Genomic DNA, 19324 nt, shown 5'->3' with positions numbered 1-19324 from the left:
AAGCGGCGTTACGTCAAGTCTCGGAGTACCAATCAGAAGAAAGAAAAATATATGGCCAGATTTTCAATGAATTTTAATGTTGAATGGACGTAACAACGCTTCAAAACGCTTAAAAAATTGGTCCATTTGCATACTGTTGGCAGCATTAGTAATGCTAAATGGGCCGTTCTATAGAAGCATATGAAAGTGAAAACGTTTGAGCGTTTGTAGCGCCAAGTGGATCGCACCCAAGATGTAACAACCATGCATGGCAAACTCCCATATGCGAAATCAGGCCGTATATTCGCCTATAGGTGGCGCATAGTACGGTATAACGTTGGCCATTGCCCACATTCTTGATGTTCTTGATATCCGCCGTTATTTACGCACGAGAAATATTGTATGTACATTGACAATCTTGTGTTTCGCGGGTTTTCTCCGTGTTCAAATCCATTCTTGGAATGCCAACGTTTCGTGAACCTTGCAGTCCACTTCATCAGGGCGAGGAGCAGCCTGATACCAGTCAGATTTGAACACGGAGAAAACCCGCGAAACACAAGATTGTCATAATTCATATATTATTAATCAATTGCAGTTTTTAGAATAATGTACGATATCAATAGCTACAAATGTGATAATTTGACACATTAAATAATAAAAATTGCAATATAAATTGTGAACGAAAAACTTGTGAAAAAATTATTCTAAGACGTTCCATAAGTCATATATTGATAACATTCAATACCAATCTGCCGATGAGAATCGATTATGTGCAGATTTTTGTGCGTGAAGTATATTATTCAAAGAATAAAATTTTATAACGGTAAAGTGTAATCTTCACTGCTGAATTCCTATCTAAGTATAGTTTATCATGATTTCTATTTGTGTCTTGAGTATACCGTATTTGCGTTTCATTAGAGATGCATGGATTACCGTTGCTTTCGTAATAGAGTCAGAGCAATCGGCAGATACGTTTAAACATGAAATTGAATCAATATAGAAACATCAAACAAACGATTCTACTTATATACATGTAAATTCTTAAAATATTATCGGCTAATATTGCGTAATAAAAATCACCATACACGTAAATATGATATGTTACGCATGTGAGTGATTTATATTTAAAAAACTTATGATGGCTAGATAAAATATATCTATGACATTAGCCTTATTTGTGGCATATATTTTGATATATATATATATATATATTATTTTAAAATATATGTATATTTATGTATATATTACATGATTTTTCAAATCGTATATAATTTTTTATATATACGCATAAAATTATAAACAATAATCTTTCTTAAATTCTGATATGAATTATAGATTATACTAATAAGTTTTACTGTCCATTTCATAATATTAATCTATTGATATTATCAATGCAATGACGTAAAAATAATTTAATTGAAAGTGAAAAAATATTTTATGCCTTTTTGATATATCTAATTTAATGCTTCACCGATGGAATGGTGGAATTTACGGAAAACATGTATATTAATTTCATTATATTGATTCTAAAACCTGTCTCGTTGCCCTTGAAATAAAATAACTGGCACTAATATATGTATAAGTACCTTTGTTTGATGTATAGTGTATCAAAAAGTTTCTTTCCGTGCAATAAGACTCGTTCTCTTCCCAAGCAAAGCAAGTGCTTCTAATGCCCAATTTCTTCATCTCTAGATAACTTTATCCAAGAGATATCTCCCAGAATACAATGGAGATATCTCCTGGATAATCCGCAACTCATCCGGAAATGAAGAAATTGGACATAAGCCATTTTTCATATTAAAGTGGGTCGTAAAATATATAAATCTTTTTATCGATCTTATGTTGAAGATAAAAGTACTGATTGTATATTTATAATTAATAAATTGACTTTATATGTATATGCTAAAAAAAATAAACAAAATTTATTAAAATATTCGGAAAAAATAAACTTGACGAGATACATATCTCTTACACATGCGATAATATTGAAGGAATTAATTTAATTTGTAATCTTATTTGTAATTAAGAGATCTGAATAGTATCTTGTTTAAATACTCGTATCTGCATATGTATGCCTATCAGGGCATCGATAATAATGACGTGAAAGTGCATCCATTACGACGTCACTCCAGAACAATTCTATGTCGTGCTCGACTTGAGATACTGTGGGAGTAAATTAACGTAAACTCTACATCCAATCAAAAAGTTCATTTTACTTGTGACATCGTGCGTGGTTGTCTCTTTAAATAGTTTAAATGTCTCAGGCACCTGCACAAGATTTGCCGTTATACGCTTCCGACACATCGAACAGTACGTATTGTCGCTTGTAATATCCACAGTATAATTAGCAACAAAGTGCAAAGTCACACAAAAGATAGCGGGAAAACGAGTAGAAAAAGGAAAATAGCACAAAAGAAGATCTAACAGATCTTAACATAAGCAAGAAAATAAATGGCGAGAGTTCGAAAAAAGACAAATATAATGAAAGATATTTAAGTCCATAAATATAGAAAATCAAAGAAAAAGAAACGGTACCAAATGCGGTCAAAATGAGAGAATGCAGAACTCAGATGTATATAGGAAGGAATAAAGAGAAATCAAAGAAAGACCAACGAAATGAGAAATTAAAGGGAAGTGTAAACGGAAGAATAAGGGACAGGATTAAGAAGAGACGGAAGAGAGACGTCTTTGCTACGGACTCCGGATCAGTCTGTAACCGTGCACTATCGTGCGCACGGACGTCCGTGGAGAACTGTTAATGACGTGAAAGTGCATCCACGAGGAGCGAGGAAGCAGGCAGGTAAGCAGATCGCCGTTCTCCTAATAGTTTTGCCTCGTCCAGGACAATCCCCTGGATTGTAGCCCGGCTTGGAGAAATCATCTGCATCGCCTGATCAAGGTAATGAACGTCTTGTTTAGCTTTCCTTGAATGCGGTTTCGCCAAGCGTTCGTTTTTTTTTCTAACACACACATTCGAAGATGATCGAATTAATTTTGATAAGACGAAAAGTGGGAAGCTAATTTTTAAGTTACGTGTATATTGCAAAGTAAAATTGTCGACGCATAGAATAAACATTTTATTATTTTAATACTGCATTACCTAGAAAGTAATGCTTCTTACTTACATAATACAATCGGATCATACTAAATAAAAAAATATGAAATTAAAGTATATGGCAAAAAGATGATAAAATAAAGATTTTTTTTTTCTATGACGCAAGTCTTGCCTGACATCGTTCTTATATCTGCCGTAATGAGACTATCCAGTTGCATTTCTTTTGACCTTTTCAATGGTAGGGTTTTTTTAATAAGGCTGAGATATATTCTTTTAGCATGAATTACGTAATTGATATTACGATAAAGTTTTTAATAATTTTATCAATTTTATCAGAATAATAAATTGTAAGATTTCTAACTATCTTATTGCAACGATTTCGCTTTTATCAAATAATGATAGAAAATGATAAGAAATGATAATACTTTTTTGAAACAAAAAGTAAGACATAAATTACAATAGAAAACGATAAGATTGTTAGCAGATCCTATCGATTCCTACCATTTTCTCTCTTGCTTTTTTTTTAGACAAGAATGACGCATTAATATTATATCAGAAGAGAAAATGATATTGTAGCAAAAAATAAAATAAGGTTATATTTGAAAATATGAAATGCAAGTAATTAAATGAAATATGCAAAATAAAAGACTTCGTAAATTTGTAAGAGATAAACTCAATATAAAACATCCAATGCGTAATATATATCAATGCATGAAACGTATTTCTGGACTATAAGAGAAACAAGTAGGGACACAATTACTAAAATAAATGTTGATAACGGTAGCACAAAAGGTTTTGATCGTCTCACAAAAAAAGCTGGAATGGCTACTCTCATGCTTCTAAATGGCATAACTATTTCCTTTTTCTTCATTTTTCTTAAGGTATTCCGAGGCACATCCCTTCCTTCGCTAAAACTTAAAACATTTTAACACCATTGTATTTTGATAAACAGTAGCTCCAAAATGATCAAGCTGACCACAATTGAAACAATATTGATCAGAGTTAATGCCTTCGGTCTTTATGCTCCGGTCGCAGCTTACAATTGCACTTATCTTGTCTGGACACTGAGACAGATTCACCGTTTTCATCTTTCAATGACATCCTCTCGAAACAGCAACATATTTTTTGTGGGCGAGTAGCCATATCAATCAGAGCTTGTCGAAGCATCTCAATTTCTTTTCGAGCTAACATTAACTCTTGCTCAGCAAGTTCTTTTTCTCTTCGGTACAATTCAGCCTCTCTCCATATCATATGTACATCAACAAAGTATTTCGGGTTTATCTCCTCTGTGACACCCGCTGCCATTTTGGTCCCTTCAAATCGATTGATATTTACATCGGTAAAGTTTCTTGTCGCGTTCGTCGCCTCTGCAGCACTCGCTACAATTTTGGCTTTTCCAAACTGAAATGTTCCTACATATCCTTTCGAAATATCACCAACGAAGTTTCTTACTGCCGCGTTCGTCTCCTTTGTGGCATTCGCTACCGCTTTGGCCTCTACAAACCGAATCATATTTACATCAGTAGAATTTCTTACAGTCGCGTTCATCGATTCTATGGCACCCGCTGTCATTTATGTCTTTCCAAATCGAATTATATTTACATCGGTAAAGTTACCTGCTGTCGTGTTAGTTGTTTCTATGGTATCTGCTGCCGTTTTGGTGTCTTCAAATCGAAACACATTTATATTCGTAGAGCTTTTTGCTGCTGCATTCGTCACTTCAGCAGCACCCGCTGGCGTTTTAGTGTCTCCAAATTGAAACATATTCATATTAACAGAGGTCTTTGTTTCCCCGTTCATTGCCTCTGTGGTACTCGCTACCGTTTTATCTTCTACAAACCGAAACATATTTACATCAGTACAGTTTCTTACGCGGGGTTTACAATAGAAGTCGTAACGGTCGTAAAGTCTTAAGTTGTAGAAATTTAATTAATCACAGTCGAATACGAGAAGAATAATTGACTATAATTAATTAATTTTTTACGACTTAAGCTCTTCTTATTAAGGCTCTTCTATATAGAAATTATAGATGATTGTGGGGTCTTAAGTCATACGAAATTGATTTATCACAGTCAAATATAAGAATTTTTGAATAAAATTGGTCAATTTCTTACGATTTAAGATCCTACGACTGTCTACGACTTCTATGTAGATGAGCATTTACTGTCGCATTCATCAACTCTATGGCACTCGCTATTATTTTCGTCTCTGCAAGTCGAATTATATTTACATCCCTTGATAGCAAAGCCTTTGGAAACAGATTTTGAGCAGGACCTACTACCAATTTTTGATTATAGAAAGGCAACAAAATGTACAGTATTATCTGACATTGTCAGCAAATTGCTGTCATCAGAAATATAATAGTCTGCAATATACACTATGCCAGCACATTGGTAGTAGAAACCGAACAAAATTCTGCATAACCTGACGACAGATTGAGAGCAGAACCTAATTCGAACAAACTGCTCGATTTCGGCCACCAATTTTCTAACACAGCTACACAGCCTGTCTTTGTTGACAGATGCATAACCAAATGCGGATACAGATGGCTATGATTTTGTAGTAAAAATCTGATCGAGTTTACTGCTAATTTAACCCCAAATTGGTAATATTTTGCTATCAGGGGATCGATAGAGTTACCTGCTGTCGTTTTGGTGTCTCGAAATTGTATATTCATCTTGGTACAGTATCTCGCTACCGATCTCCTCGCCTTCGCTAGCTGTCTACTATATTCAAATAAAGATCGTCCTTTAGTGCTATTATCCTCGACGGAGAGTTTTGTTGCCGCGTTTTTCACCTCTGTGACACTCACTACCGTTTTGACAAGCCGAATATTTACATCAGTAGAGTTTCTCATGCTGATTCTTGATACAATGGCTACGTTCAGCAGATTCAGCAGTTTTGCAACCGTTTTATGATTCTTCGCTCAGATTGGACTATTTCTTTAAAACTAAAATATAAACCAATCAGCGCGACGAATCATAAAACGGTTGCAAAACTGCCGAGTCTGCTGAACGCAGCCAATGGTCGCGTTCAGCAGACTCAACTGTTGTGGAGCGGATCCGTGAGCGCTCGCTGCTATTGGATGATCTAGAAGAATACACCAATAACAACGAGCGCTCACGGATCTGCTCCACAATAGTTGAGTCTGCTGAACGCGACCAATGAGTCGGTAGTCGACGTTCCTGGGAGACTTCCCCCACCACTTGTTACCAAGTGGTAGCGCAAACCGGAAATTGTCGTCACATCACCGGTAAGAGGAGCTCCTGAGTTTTATCGGTGTAGTCGACCAATAGTTGCCAACGACTAACTCTGATTGACCAACTTCACTGATTAAGATTAAAGGTTTGTTTTCTATAGCAGAACTAGTGTATATTCTTTTGGAATTTAAAGTGAGATAGGTGTATGTTTGATATTTGTCGCGAAAGCGAGAAAAAGTTCTAAGTACAGTCTAGTGCAGGAACAGAAAACAGATCATCTGACTTCCGACTACAGACTAGGGCCGCGGTCCGATACACGCTCACACGCTTAAAAATCATTTCATCCTTGTTGTTTGTCAAATGTTAAACGAAGACAAATAATGCTCATGAGCGTTGTCAGCATGATTCGGACCACGGCCTAGTATAGACTCGTTGCAGAATCAGCATTACCGTTGTATTCATCAATTCATCGACATCCACTGTCATTTTCGTCTCTGGAAATCGACGCCTGAGCCATAGAAGATGCTACATCGATAAAAACATGAAAAAAGGTTTATGTCAAGAAATTAATAAAAAGCGTCAGTACATGTTACATGCCTCCTTAACCCGAAAAAGAAGCTCATGCAGATAATCAGATATGGCTGAAACATAAACTAATTAATGTCGGATTTTTCGATTAGCTACTAAGAGAATTCTCGATATAAGTCGCGCGATTGAGATAACCGTCACTGGGTAATGCGTATACGTATATACATCAATTAATACTAGAAATTTAACTGCTTATTACGGTCGGAGCTGGATCTTCGTTGCTTTTTAATAATTCAATCTTGAATTACTAATAATATATACTATATATGTACCATATATACCATATTGCATATATACCACATTGTAGTCTTTTTCTAACTGTGCTTTTCTAATTGCGTTTATTTAGTCCGGGAAAATATTTCGGCGCGCAGTTAGAAAAAGATTACAATATGATATATATGCAAGTACATATATAGTATACATATATTAGTAATTCAAGATTGAATTATTAAAAAGCAACGAAGATCCAGCTCCGACCGTAATAGGCAGTTAAATTTCTAGTATTAATTGAGTTTCTCAAATATACGGTCAAAAAATATAAATATATTGTGCATATATACATCACTTATTTCATGAAATATATAATATACATATATATATATATTGGAATTTAACCAATAATACATATATGCCACATCTAGCGAAAACTTAATTTTATAAAGTCTTATTTGCTATATTTAAGATAAGTAAACTATGCCTACAAAAACTTCATACTGTCCACTACTATAACAATTAAAAACATGAAATATTTATTTTCTGTATTTGAAGAAGAACTTTTAAAAATCTTTACATATTATATTTTGCTGTATATCCATACAAGTGGGATATATGATCACTCATGGATAGGACACATAGATCATAAAATTTACAAGTAATACTTATAAATAAGACATCAATTACCACAGTAATTTACAAAATGTGTCTACAAAGTTTTATTAGGGAATAAGAATTATAAATATATATTTACATATACGAAGTAGTACATGCGGTAATTATTTTAATCTCCTATATATTTGATAAGTGTTATGATGTAAGGTATATGTCTTATGTAACCATTTATTGTATTTAAATACAACTGAGTCGAATCTGAGCTACACTTTGTGTGCTCTGCGCGTATATTCTTTCTCCAAACAGGTGGAACATATAAAACATTAAGCTAAATCAAAAATATAAGAGTTAAGCACTTGTATTTTGCTTGTATACTCCATCCTTTATTATCTCTCTATAGTTATGTATCGCAAAATAACTATTAAGACAATGTAATTAAAAAGACATATAACCACGAACGCCTGATATCGATGGCTTAAAGTTAATATATTTAATACAATAAATAGACGTTTCGGTCTTGAATCAGACCTTCCTCAGTATGAATATAATTAAACGTGATACGCATATATATTACAACATAATTTAAGTCTTAAGAATAGATAACTATTAAGTCTTTTATATTTCTTATAGTAATCATTTTATGATCAATTTATTGATTTAATTTACAATAATTTTGTTAACATTAACAATAAAAAACTGAAATTATAACACAATATTTATGTAACATAAAGGTATATGACAGTAATTGCATGCAAAAAAAATTACTCCACGTCCTTTTATTTCTTCTAACTTCTGCGGCGTAAATTCCAAAGTTTGTAAATTTGTAGAAAGAGATAAACTCAATATAAAATATCCAATGTGTAATACATATGAAGTATGCATGAAACATATTTCGGACTCTTTCAGAGAAACAAGTAGGGATACAGTTACTAAAATAAGTGTTGATTGCGGTAGTATATAATAGGTTTCGATGATTTTGATGGACTCACGAAAAAAGCTAAGATGGCTGCTCTCATACTTTTAACTATTTCCTTTTTCTTCATTTTTCTTAAGGTATTCCGAGGCAACATGCCTTCCCTCGCTAAAACTTAAAACTTAAAACTTAAAATATTTTAATTGTATTTTGTCAGACAGTAGCTCCCGAATGATTATGCTGACCACAATTGAAACAATGTTGATCAGAGTTAATGCCTTCGGTCTTTATGCTCCGGTCGCTGCTTACAACTGCACCTATCTTATCTGGGACAGATTCACCGTCGTCATCATCAAATGATATCTTTTCGAAACAGCAACATATTTTTTGTGGGTATCAATCAGAGCATATCGAAGCATCTCAATTTCATTTCGAGCTAACATTAACGCTTGCTCAGCAAGTTCTTTCTCTCTTCGGTACAATTCAATCTTTTTCCATATCATATGTACATCAAAGTATCTTGTCGGATTTATCTCCTCTGTGACACCCGCTATAGTTTTGGCCTTTCCAAATCGAAATATGTTATCATCAATATAGTTTCTTGCTGCCGCGTTCGTCTCCTCTATGGCATTCGCTACCGCTTTGGCCTCTACAAACCGAATCATATTTACATCAGTAGAATTTCTTACCGTCGCGTTCATCGATTCTATGGCACTCGCTATCATTTCTGTCTCTTCAAATCGTATTATATTTACATTGGTAAAGTTACCTGCTGTCGTGTTCGTTACTTCTGTGACACCTGCTGCCGTTTTGGTGTCTTCAAATCGATTCACATTTATATTCGTAGAGCTTTTTGCTGCTGCATTCGTCGCTTCAGCAGCATCCGCTGTCGTTTTAGTGTCTCCAAATTGAAACATATTCATATTAACAAGGGTCCTTGTTTCCTCTGTACTCGCTACCGTTTTATCTTCTACAAACCAAAACATATTTACATCAGTACAGTTTCTTACGCGGGGCCTACAATAGAAGTCGTAGCAGTCATAAAGTCTTAAGTCGTAGAAATTTAACTAATCACAGTCAAATATGAGAAGAATAATCGACTACAATTAATCAATTTTCTATGACTTATAATCCTACGATCGCTACGACTTCTATATTGTAGACCCCTATATTGTATACTACTTCTATATTATATTAAGGCTCTCCACAAAGATATCATAGACGATTGTAGGGTCTCAAGTCATAGGATTTTGATCAATTACAGTCATATATAAGGAGAATATTCGACTTATAGAATTGATCAATTTATTATGACTTGAAACCCTACGACTGTCTACGACTTCTATGTATAATAGATGAGTCTTTACTGTCACATTCATCAACTCTGCGGCACTCGCTATCATTTTTGTGTCTGCAAGTCGAATTATATTTATATCCTCTGATAGCAAAGCCTGTGGAGACAGATTTTGAGCAGGACCTATTACCAATTTTTGATTACAGAGAGGCAAGAAATTGTACACAGAGTTTGTATTATGTGATATTGTCAGCAAATTGGTATCATCAGAAATATGACAGTCTGCAATATACACTATGCCAGCATATTGATAGTAGAAACCGAACAAAGTTCTGCATAACCTGACAATAGATCGAGAGCAGAACCTAATTCGAGCAAATTGCTCGATTCCACCAATCTGCTCACACAGCCTGACAGCAGACTTTGTTGACAAATGCGGACACAGATGACTATGATATTGTAGTCAAAATCTGATCGAATTTACTGCCAATTTGGCCCCAAATTGCTAATATTTTGCTATCAGGGGATCGATAGAGTTACCTGCTGTCGTATTCGTTCCTTCTGTGACACTTGCTGTCATTTTTGTGTCTTCAAATCGAATCAGATTCCTATCCATAGAGTTTCTTGCTGTCGCGTTAGTTACCTTTGCGGCATCCGCTGTTTTGGTATCTTCAAATCGAATCTTATTTAGATTGCTATAGGTTTTTGTTGCAACGTTCGTCAAATCTGCGGCATGCACTACCGTTTTGGTATGTGTGAACCACTTGCCGTCCATCGTAGGTTTTTCGTAAGATGTGATCCGGTTTCTCTCAGTATCCATTGTTTGCACATGGGACTGATACGGCGTGTGTATTTGTAACCGTTTTATCAAATCCGCCTTTATACCACTTGCCGTCCATCGTAGGTTTTTCGTAAGATGTGATCCGGTTTCTCTCAGTATCCATTGTTTGCACATGGGACTGATACGGCGTGTGTATTTGTAACCGTTTTATCAAATCCGCCTTTGTGCCAGTGACTGGAAGATCCTTAGCTTTCAATTGCGTCTTTAATTCATATACAGTAGAATCCTTCAATTCACTTTCCTTTGATCCTCTTGTATAAGACTGACATGACGAGTTTGTTTGCAACCGATTTATCAAATCCGCCTTCGAGCCAGTAACTGGAAGATCCTTAGCTTTCAATTGCGTCTTTAATTCATATACAGTAGAATCCTTCAATTCACTTTCCTTTGATCCTGTTGTATAAGACAAATTTGTATAAGACTGATACGGCGTATCTGCTTGCAACCGATTTATCAAATCCGCCTTTGTGCCAGTGACCGGAAGGTCCTTAGCTTTCAGTTGCGTCTTTAATTCATATACAGTAGAATCCTTCAATTCACTTTCCTTTGATCCTCTTGTGTAAGACGAATTTGTATAAGACTGACATGACGAGTTTGTTTGCAACCGATTTATTAAATCCGCCTTCGAGCCAGTAACTGGAAGGTCCTTAGCTTTCAATTGCGTCTTTAATTCATGTACAGTAGAATCCTTCAATTCACTTTCCTTTGATCCTGTTGTATAAGACGAATTTGTATAAGACTGATACGGCGTGTCTGCTTGCAACCGATTTATCAAATCCGCCTTTGTGCCAGTGACTGGAAGATCCTTAGCTTTCAATTGCGTCTTTAATTCATATACAGTAGAATCCTTCGATTCACTTTCCTTTGATCCTCTTGTATAAGACGAATTTGTATAAGACTGACATGACGAGTTTGTTTGCAACCGATTTATCAAATCCGCCTTCGAGCCAGTAACTGGAAGGTCCTTAGCTTTCAATTGCGTCTTTAATTCATATACAGTAGAATCCTTCGATTCACTTTCCTTTGATCCTCTTGTATAAGACGAATTTGTATAAGACTGACATGACGAGTTTGTTTGCAACCGATTTATCAAATCCGCCTTCGAGCCAGTAACTGGAAGGTCCTTAGCTTTCAATTGCGTCTTTAATTCATATACAGTAGAATCCTTCAATTCACTTTCCTTTGATCCTCTTGTATAAGAATTTGTATAAGACTGATACGGCGTGTCTGTTTGCAACCGATTAATCAAATCCGCCTTCAAGCCAGTAACTGGAAGGTTCCTATTTTTCAATTGCGTCTGTAATTCATATACAGTAGAATCCTTCCATTCATTTACCTTTGATCCTCTTGTATAAGACGAATTTGTATAAGACTGATATGACGAGTTTGTTTGCAACCGATTTATCAAATCCGCCTTCAAGCCAGTAACTGGAAGGTTCCTACTTCTCAGTTGTTGCTTTAATTCTTTCACGGTAAAATTACTCATTTTGAGTAACCGTTTTTTAGTCACTCAAACACGACAACAATCGTTCACACTTGAAACAAACACCAAAACTCTTATCAGACTTGTCTCGTTTCTAATTTTGGACAAGTCCTCAAATTATACAAATTTCTTTTTTTTTTAACGTTACTTTAATTATAAAATATTATATGATCGAAAAAAAACCCGCTTGGTTCGCAATATATCGTTTAATATCGTTGGCGATATTTGTCTGTGTCGATCCGCACTTATAACGCTAATACGTTAGTAACCGTTAATAACGATTGCACTTGTGTGTTATGACTTTTACGCACCGAACGCAGAAGTATTTATCGTTCACCACGCGGCATGACTATACGTTACATACTGATATAAAACAAGCATTTATCAGAATGGTTGCGTGCGTTTTATCCTTACTCATATTTTTTCTGATTTCTGCGACGTAAATCCCCGTGCGTAATACCTCAGCGTAAATACAGGAATTATCTCCACACACACATATCAAGAATTGATACGATATGAATCATAGACATAATATTAAGGATTGATAAGGATCCATCTAGACAATATAACCGACAATATAAAGAAAATTATCCAATCACATTTAACGTACGTCTTTATAATAAAAATATGCTTGGATAATTTTTTTTATATATATAGTTACGCAATTATATATTATATGCAAGTTCGTCTGAGGCAGTTGGAATAGTAATTACAAATTAAATATTAATGCTGAATATTTATTTAAAACACCGTAAAGTTACAGTATTTAGTTAACAATATTTTAAAAAGATGCTTATTGACATCAATATCTAATTTGCGATATCACTGTTACAGTTTTAATTAAAAACTGTTTCAAGACCAAAAATACCAGCGTAGTTTGTAAAATTGGACAATGTATATAAATTCATACGGAAGTATTATTAAAAAGCATAAATATTTACATTAATTCTGGTCGAAGCTTATTTTTATTATTGCTAATGAAAACTATGAACAGTATTTTCTTTTAAATTTTAACACGAATTACATTGAGCTTTATTACTTATTTTAGAATAATAATCCATTGATATTATCAAATAATATGCAATAACATAAAAATAATTAGTTTTAAAATAATAGTTTCGAGAGATTTCTCTAAAAAAATACATGATATATCATTTTATTGCACTGAATACAGGATACTCAGATCGTTCTCTTTCTAAGCAGAGCAAGTATTTCCAAGCTATTTTCGTATTGAAATGGATCACAAAAATACATGAGTCTTTTTTTTTATCTTTTTATTGAGAATAGAAATGTTTGTTGTATTTGTAAGTAATAAATTGATTTTATACGCTATATATAAAATTAACAATTCACTGTTACAATTGCTATAATAATATCCAGGATGGAACATAGCGTTTTATTCTAATCATATACTCATATGAATGAAAAATTGAATAACGTGTACTAATGAATGTATGTATATATATATACATATATGCATATTAATGCAATGGTAATCGATACTTCAGGCCAGTGATGCGCAACTTTTTTAAGGATCATTTTTAATGGCCATTTTCAGAAATAGAAAATAAATTAAGGATCGCATAGTGCAGTTTATTTCGTTTGTATAAAATAAAGAGTACGATTTTATATTTCTGGTTATGCCAATGGGTCACAAAAATAATTAAGCAAGCTGCACGTTGAGCATCACTACTTTAGGCTGTAACAAAAAAAATTATGTTAACATAAATTCATATAATTATAATGTAAATATATATGCTTATTTTTTATTTGTGGCACGTACCAGAATGTTTTTGTCACCAGCGTTTTAAAATGGATGTAGGTTGATTCCATTTTTCATTGGGAAAATCATCACCGATATGTCGATCTTTCAACGGCTTATGAAAACAGCAGCATTTCTCATGTGTGTGGGCATCCGTATTTACCTGGACTCGTTGAATCTTCTCGTGTTCTTTTTTCATGAACGCCAATTCCCGCTCAAGAAGTTCTTTTTCTTTCCGAAGTAATTTAATCTCTCTCCGATACATTTCAATTTTTTTCCGAGCGATACTAATATTGGTAGAGCATCTTATTGCTGCCGTTACATCTGTTTGTTTTCTTTCTTTTTCACTTAATATAGCGTTTGATTTCTTTATTGTCTGAGACGGATATTGTTGGTGTGCTTGCAATCGTTTTACCAAGTCTTCTTTCAATCCAGTGGTTGGAAGTTTCTTAAATTTCAGTTTTAATTTTAATTCTGACGCGGTGTAATCGCTCAGCTCTCTCATTTCGAATCTGTTTCTTCCTTTGTTTCTCTCACTCTCTTTCTCTCTTTTCATTTCCATAGTCACTCAGAAATAACGACGTGGCAATTATTCACACCACAATCGAACAGCCAAATTCTTTCCGAACTCGTCTCACTTTCGATCCCGCGAAGTCTCAAATTATGAAAATTTCTTTCTTTTAATCGTTACTTTAATTATAAAATAATATGGGATCGAAGAAAAACCTGCTCGGTTCGCAATATATCATTTAATATCCTTCGCGATATTTATCTGCATCGATCCGCACTCGTAACACTAATACGTCAGTAATCGTAATAACGATTGATTGCACTGTGTGTTATGACTTTTGAGCACCGAACGCAGAAGTGTTTATCGTTCGCCGCGCGACATGACTCTATACGATACATTATATACTCATATAACACGAAGGTATGTATCAGAATGGTTGCGTATGCGTTATCCTTAAGCTAGTCACACACACTTTCCGTAACAGTAACCATAAATGTAACGTAGGTTTTCGACCAATCGCATTATTAGACTCGGTCGTTCGTAATCGTAACCGTAACAATCGAGCAACGTGATTGGTCAAAAACCTTACTGTTACGGAAAGTGTATGACTAGCTTAACTTCTGATTTCTGCGACGTAAATCCTCACGCGTGAAACCTTGGCGTAAATACCGGAGTTACTTCATATCAACAACTGATACAATATGAATCACAGACGTAACACTAAGAATTGGTAAGGATTCATCCAGATAAATTTATATAATCGCATAAAGAAAATTATTCAATCACATTTTATGTGCGTCTTTATAATAAAAATACGCTTGGATAATTTTTTTTATGTATATAGTTACGCAGTTATATATTATATGCAAGTTTGTTTGAGGCTGTTGGAATTGTAATTACAAATTAAATAGTAATGCTGAGTATCTGTTTAAAACACCGTAAAGTTACAGTATTCAGTTAATAGTATTTTAAAAAGATGCTTATTGAAATTAATATCTAATTCACGATATTAGAGGAAAGTTCCCTATTATGAGATAGGCGCCTAATATGAGATAGCGGCGTTTCTGCTAAACTAATAAATCTATTGGTTTTTTTTTTCCACCATGAATTTATTGCTCTTGGATTGAAAACTATTTAGTAGAAAATTCATTATTAGATCGTGCCTGTAGTTATTGTAAAAAAAGATTTTAGAATTTGGATATCTTCAAGTTTCATTGAGATGAGCCTTTAAATCTTGTTTATTATTTAATAAATAAATATTTGGCAATACATTCTTCATGAAGTGATAGAGTAAGGTCGTACTAAAAAAAAATACGAGATATGTTGAATTGTTTAATTACAGAAGTTAGATTTGATGATCATAAAACCATAAGGCGTTTAAATCGTAATATGAGATACCCAGGGTATTTCTAATATGAAATAACTCATGCTCCTATGTTATAGTGAAAATCGTTGCTAAAGAGTAAATGTCATTGTACTATAATAAAAAGGACAACCGGAATGAATGTCGAGTGCCTATTTCTGCGATGCTTGATTCCAACTACCTGAAGACGAGTTCTGGGTATAATCCATCGCATGCTCATTTTTCACGCACGCTGGCTGTGTTCGTTCGCATTTTAGAAACATGACATAAAGTTTTTTAATTACAATACTGATATGTTTTGCGTTTTACTATCGATTTCTCAGGGCATCTCATATTAGGAGCACAATTTTTTGACTTTGTGATTTGCTCACTTTTTACATTTCTTTAATTTAAAAAAAAATGGAATTTGATTTAAACTTTATATAACGTTATCTTAAAGCTTATTAAATTCCCTTCAAAATGACCTATTATTTTTTTAAGTTCTGCCCATAGACTTCTAGCATTTATCCAAAATAAACTCGGTATCTCATAATAGGGGCCTTTCCTCTGCTATTACAGTTTTAATTTAAAATTGTTTCAAGACCGAAAGTATTAGCGTAGTTTTGCAGAATTGGAAAATGTATATAAATTCACACAGAGTGTTATTAAAAAGCACGAATATGTACATTAACTCTGACCGAAGCTTATTTTTATTTATTGTTAATGAAAACTATGAACAGTATTTTCTTTTAAATTCTAACACGAATTACAGATTATATTGTGCTTTACTGCTTATTTTATAATAATAATCCATTGATATTATCAAATAATATGCAATGATATAAAAATAATTAGTTAAAGAGATTTCTCTAAACAAATACATGATATATTATTTTATTGCACTGAATACAAGATACTCAGATCGTTCTCTTTCTAATGTCCAATTTCTTCACCTCTAGGTAACTTTATCCAAGAGATATCTTCCAGAATACAATGGAAATATCTCTTGGATAAGGTTATCCGCAACTTATCTGGGAATGAAGAAATTGGGCATAAGCAGAGCAAGTATCTCCAAGCTATTTTCATATTGAAACGGATCACATGAAATACATGAGTCTTTTTTTATCTTTTTATTGAGAACAGAAGTGTTTCTTGTATTTGTAAGTAATAAATTGATTTAATACGCTATATATAAAATTAATAATTCACTGTTACAATTGCTATAATAACATCCAGGATGGAACATAGCGTTTTATTCTAATACTATTGCTTTATATGTTTATAAAGAATTTTTCTATAGAAACGCTGTACATATACTCGTATGAATGAAAAATTGAATAACGTGTACTAATGAATGTATATGTATATGTATATTAATGCAATGTTAATCGATACTTCAGACAAGTGATGCGCAACTTTTTTAAGGATTATTTTCAATGGCCATTTTCAGAAATAGAAAATAAATTACGGATCGCATAGTGTTTATTTCATTTGTATAAAATGAAAAGTACAACTATATCCTTCTGACTATGCCGATGGGCCACAAAAATAAACTCGCACGTTGAGCATCATTACTTTAGGCTATAACAAAAAAAATTGTATAAACATAAATATATATAATTATAATGTAAATGTATATGCTTATTTTTTATTTGTGGCACGTACCAGAATGTTTTTATCACCAACGTTTTAAAATGGATGTAGCCTAATTTCATTTTACATCGGGAAAATGAAATCCACGTCGACCGTAGTACCGTGCGGGAGTTTCAATTTGGATGGTTCTGCGAGGGCCAGGACGGCTACTCTCAGGCTTCTCCCTAGCATAAGTATGTCTTCTTTCTTCATTTTTGTTGTAGTATTCGGAAGCGACATGCCTCTTCGTATACTTGAAATGGTACTTAGCATCCTTGTACTTCGTCCGACAGTTAGCTTCTGAATGATCACGTTGACCACAATTAAGACAACGGCTAGGTGTTTTTGACTGCTCTCTCTTACGTTCCGTTCGTTGCTTAGTGTCTTCATCCCGCTTGGGTACCAAGCGATCACCACCGCTATGTCGATCATCCAACGTCTTATGAAAACAGCGGCTTTTCTCATGTGTACGGCCATTCGTATTTATCTGAACTTGTTGAATCTTCTCGAGTTCTTTTTTCATAAACGCCAATTCCCGCTCAGCAAGTTCTTTTTCTTTCCGATATAATATAGCCTCTCTCCGATACAATTCATTTTCTTTCTGAGTGATACTCATATTGGTAAAGTATCTTATTGCTGTTACATCTGTTGCTTGCTTTCTTTCTTTTTCACTTAATAGAGCGTTTGATTTCTTTATTGTCTGAGACGGATATTGTTGGTCTACTTGCAATCGTCTTATCAAATCTTCTTTTAATCCAGTGGTTGGAAGTTTCTTAAATTTCAGTATTACTCTTAATTCTGATGTGGTCAGTTCTTTCATTTTGAATCTGCTTCTTCCTTTCTTTCTCTCACTCTCACTCTCTTTCTCTCTTTTTATTTTTATAGTCACTCAGAAATAACATGGCAATTGTTCACACCATGATCGAACAGTCTAACTCTTTTCGAACTGATCTCTCGAACTTTCGATCCCGCGAAGTCTTAAATTATGAAAATTTCTTACTTTTAATCGGTACTTTAGTTATAATATTATATAAAATCCAAAGCCCTCTCGACTCGTGATACAAACCATAGTCACCATCTCAATGTCATTGCCGCGATGTTTATATTAGATACCGGTCTGATAACTTACGTTAGTTCTCTAATACGTCAATAGTCGCGCTCGCGCATTGATTTGAGAGTAAGGCGCGAAATCTAAACCTCTACAGTATTGTAGGGCATTCACAAATTTCTCCATCAATGGCTAATGAATCTTTGTTCTCTAAATCTCTTTGTTATGATGCACCAATATACGTCACGCGCCTCCCTTTAACCGAGAAAGAAGCTCATACATATATGGCTGGAAACATAAATTAATGTCGGCTTTTTCGATTAGCTGCTAAGGGCGATATTCATAATCCGTTCTTATTTCAAGACTTAAGACGCTAATTCGACCCTTTGATTCATAACTTCTTAAGACTGTACTTAAGACGATCTTGAATAATTTGCTATGTTTAAGATAAATAAACTATGCCTAAATACATACATATATGAAGTAGTGTACGGTAACTATTTTAATCTTCTACATGTTTTATAAGTGTTATGGGGTAAGGTATATATCTTATGTAACCATTTATTGCATTTGAATGCAACTGACTCGAATCCATGCACTTTGTGTGCTCTGCGCGTATATTCTCTCTAAAAAATATGTGGGATATATAAAACATAAAGCTGAATAAAAAATACACGAGTTAAGCATTTTGCTATACTCCATTAAGTATTTTGCTATACTCCATCTTTTATTATCTCTCTACAATTATGTATCGCACTATTAAAACTTTTATATTTCTTATAGTAATCATTTCATAATCAATTTATTGATTTAATTTATAATAATTTTGTTAACATTAACAATAAAAG

The 19324-nt window shown here is 33.9% G+C and overlaps 2 protein-coding genes across 3 annotated transcripts; both read right to left on the bottom strand.

The window, feature by feature from the left end:
* Window positions 1-3959: 3959 nt before the first annotated feature.
* LOC108762224 (uncharacterized) lies at window positions 3960-12348 on the bottom strand. Its single transcript, XM_018509128.1, has 8 exons — window positions 12035-12348; window positions 11106-11242; window positions 10398-10744; window positions 9333-9533; window positions 8886-9212; window positions 5675-5911; window positions 4651-4866; window positions 3960-4530 (listed from the first exon to the last, which is right to left on the bottom strand). The coding sequence occupies exons 1-8, from the start codon at window positions 12182-12184 to the stop codon at window positions 4037-4039; spliced, it is 2109 nt and encodes a 702-aa protein (XP_018364630.1). The 5' UTR covers window positions 12185-12348; the 3' UTR covers window positions 3960-4036.
* Window positions 12349-13627: 1279 nt separating this feature from the next.
* On the bottom strand, window positions 13628-18572 carry LOC108762227 (uncharacterized). 2 transcript variants are annotated; one of them, XM_018509131.1, is made up of 3 exons: window positions 18495-18567; window positions 17462-18405; window positions 17196-17377 (listed from the first exon to the last, which is right to left on the bottom strand). In XM_018509131.1, exon 2 carries the CDS (start codon window positions 18246-18248, stop codon window positions 17508-17510), a length of 741 nt encoding a protein of 246 aa, XP_018364633.1. In that variant the 5' UTR covers window positions 18249-18405; window positions 18495-18567; the 3' UTR covers window positions 17196-17377; window positions 17462-17507. The 2 variants fall into 2 exon arrangements, with proteins under 2 accessions (XP_018364634.1, XP_018364633.1); XM_018509132.1 differs by lacking the exon at window positions 17196-17377 and adding an exon at window positions 13628-13880 and having other exon boundaries at window positions 17462-18572.
* Between the last annotated feature and the right edge of the window lie 752 nt (window positions 18573-19324).

This window comes from Trachymyrmex cornetzi, unplaced genomic scaffold (genome assembly GCF_001594075.2).
Source record: "Trachymyrmex cornetzi isolate Tcor2-1 unplaced genomic scaffold, Tcor1.1 scaffold282, whole genome shotgun sequence".
Classification (NCBI taxonomy): Eukaryota; Metazoa; Arthropoda; class Insecta; order Hymenoptera; family Formicidae; genus Trachymyrmex; species Trachymyrmex cornetzi.
Note: the sequence above shows the minus strand (reverse complement) of the source record. Positions and strands in the feature narration are given on the sequence as shown.

Coding starts and splice junctions, on each gene's coding strand:
- LOC108762224 (XM_018509128.1), bottom strand. CDS start 12,184: ATGAGTAATTTTACCGTGAAAGAATTAAAGCAACAACTGAGAAGTAGG. Junction 5,912..8,885: donor GGTGAATCTGTCCCAGATAA/GATAGGTGCAGT, acceptor TGCTGAACGTAG/CCATTGTATCAAGAATCAGC. Junction 4,531..4,650: donor AACAACTAACACGACAGCAG/GTAACTTTACCG, acceptor TTCGGTTTGTAG/AGGCCAAAGCGGTAGCGAAT.
- LOC108762227 (XM_018509132.1), bottom strand. CDS start 18,248: ATGAAAGAACTGACCACATCAGAATTAAGAGTAATACTGAAATTTAAG.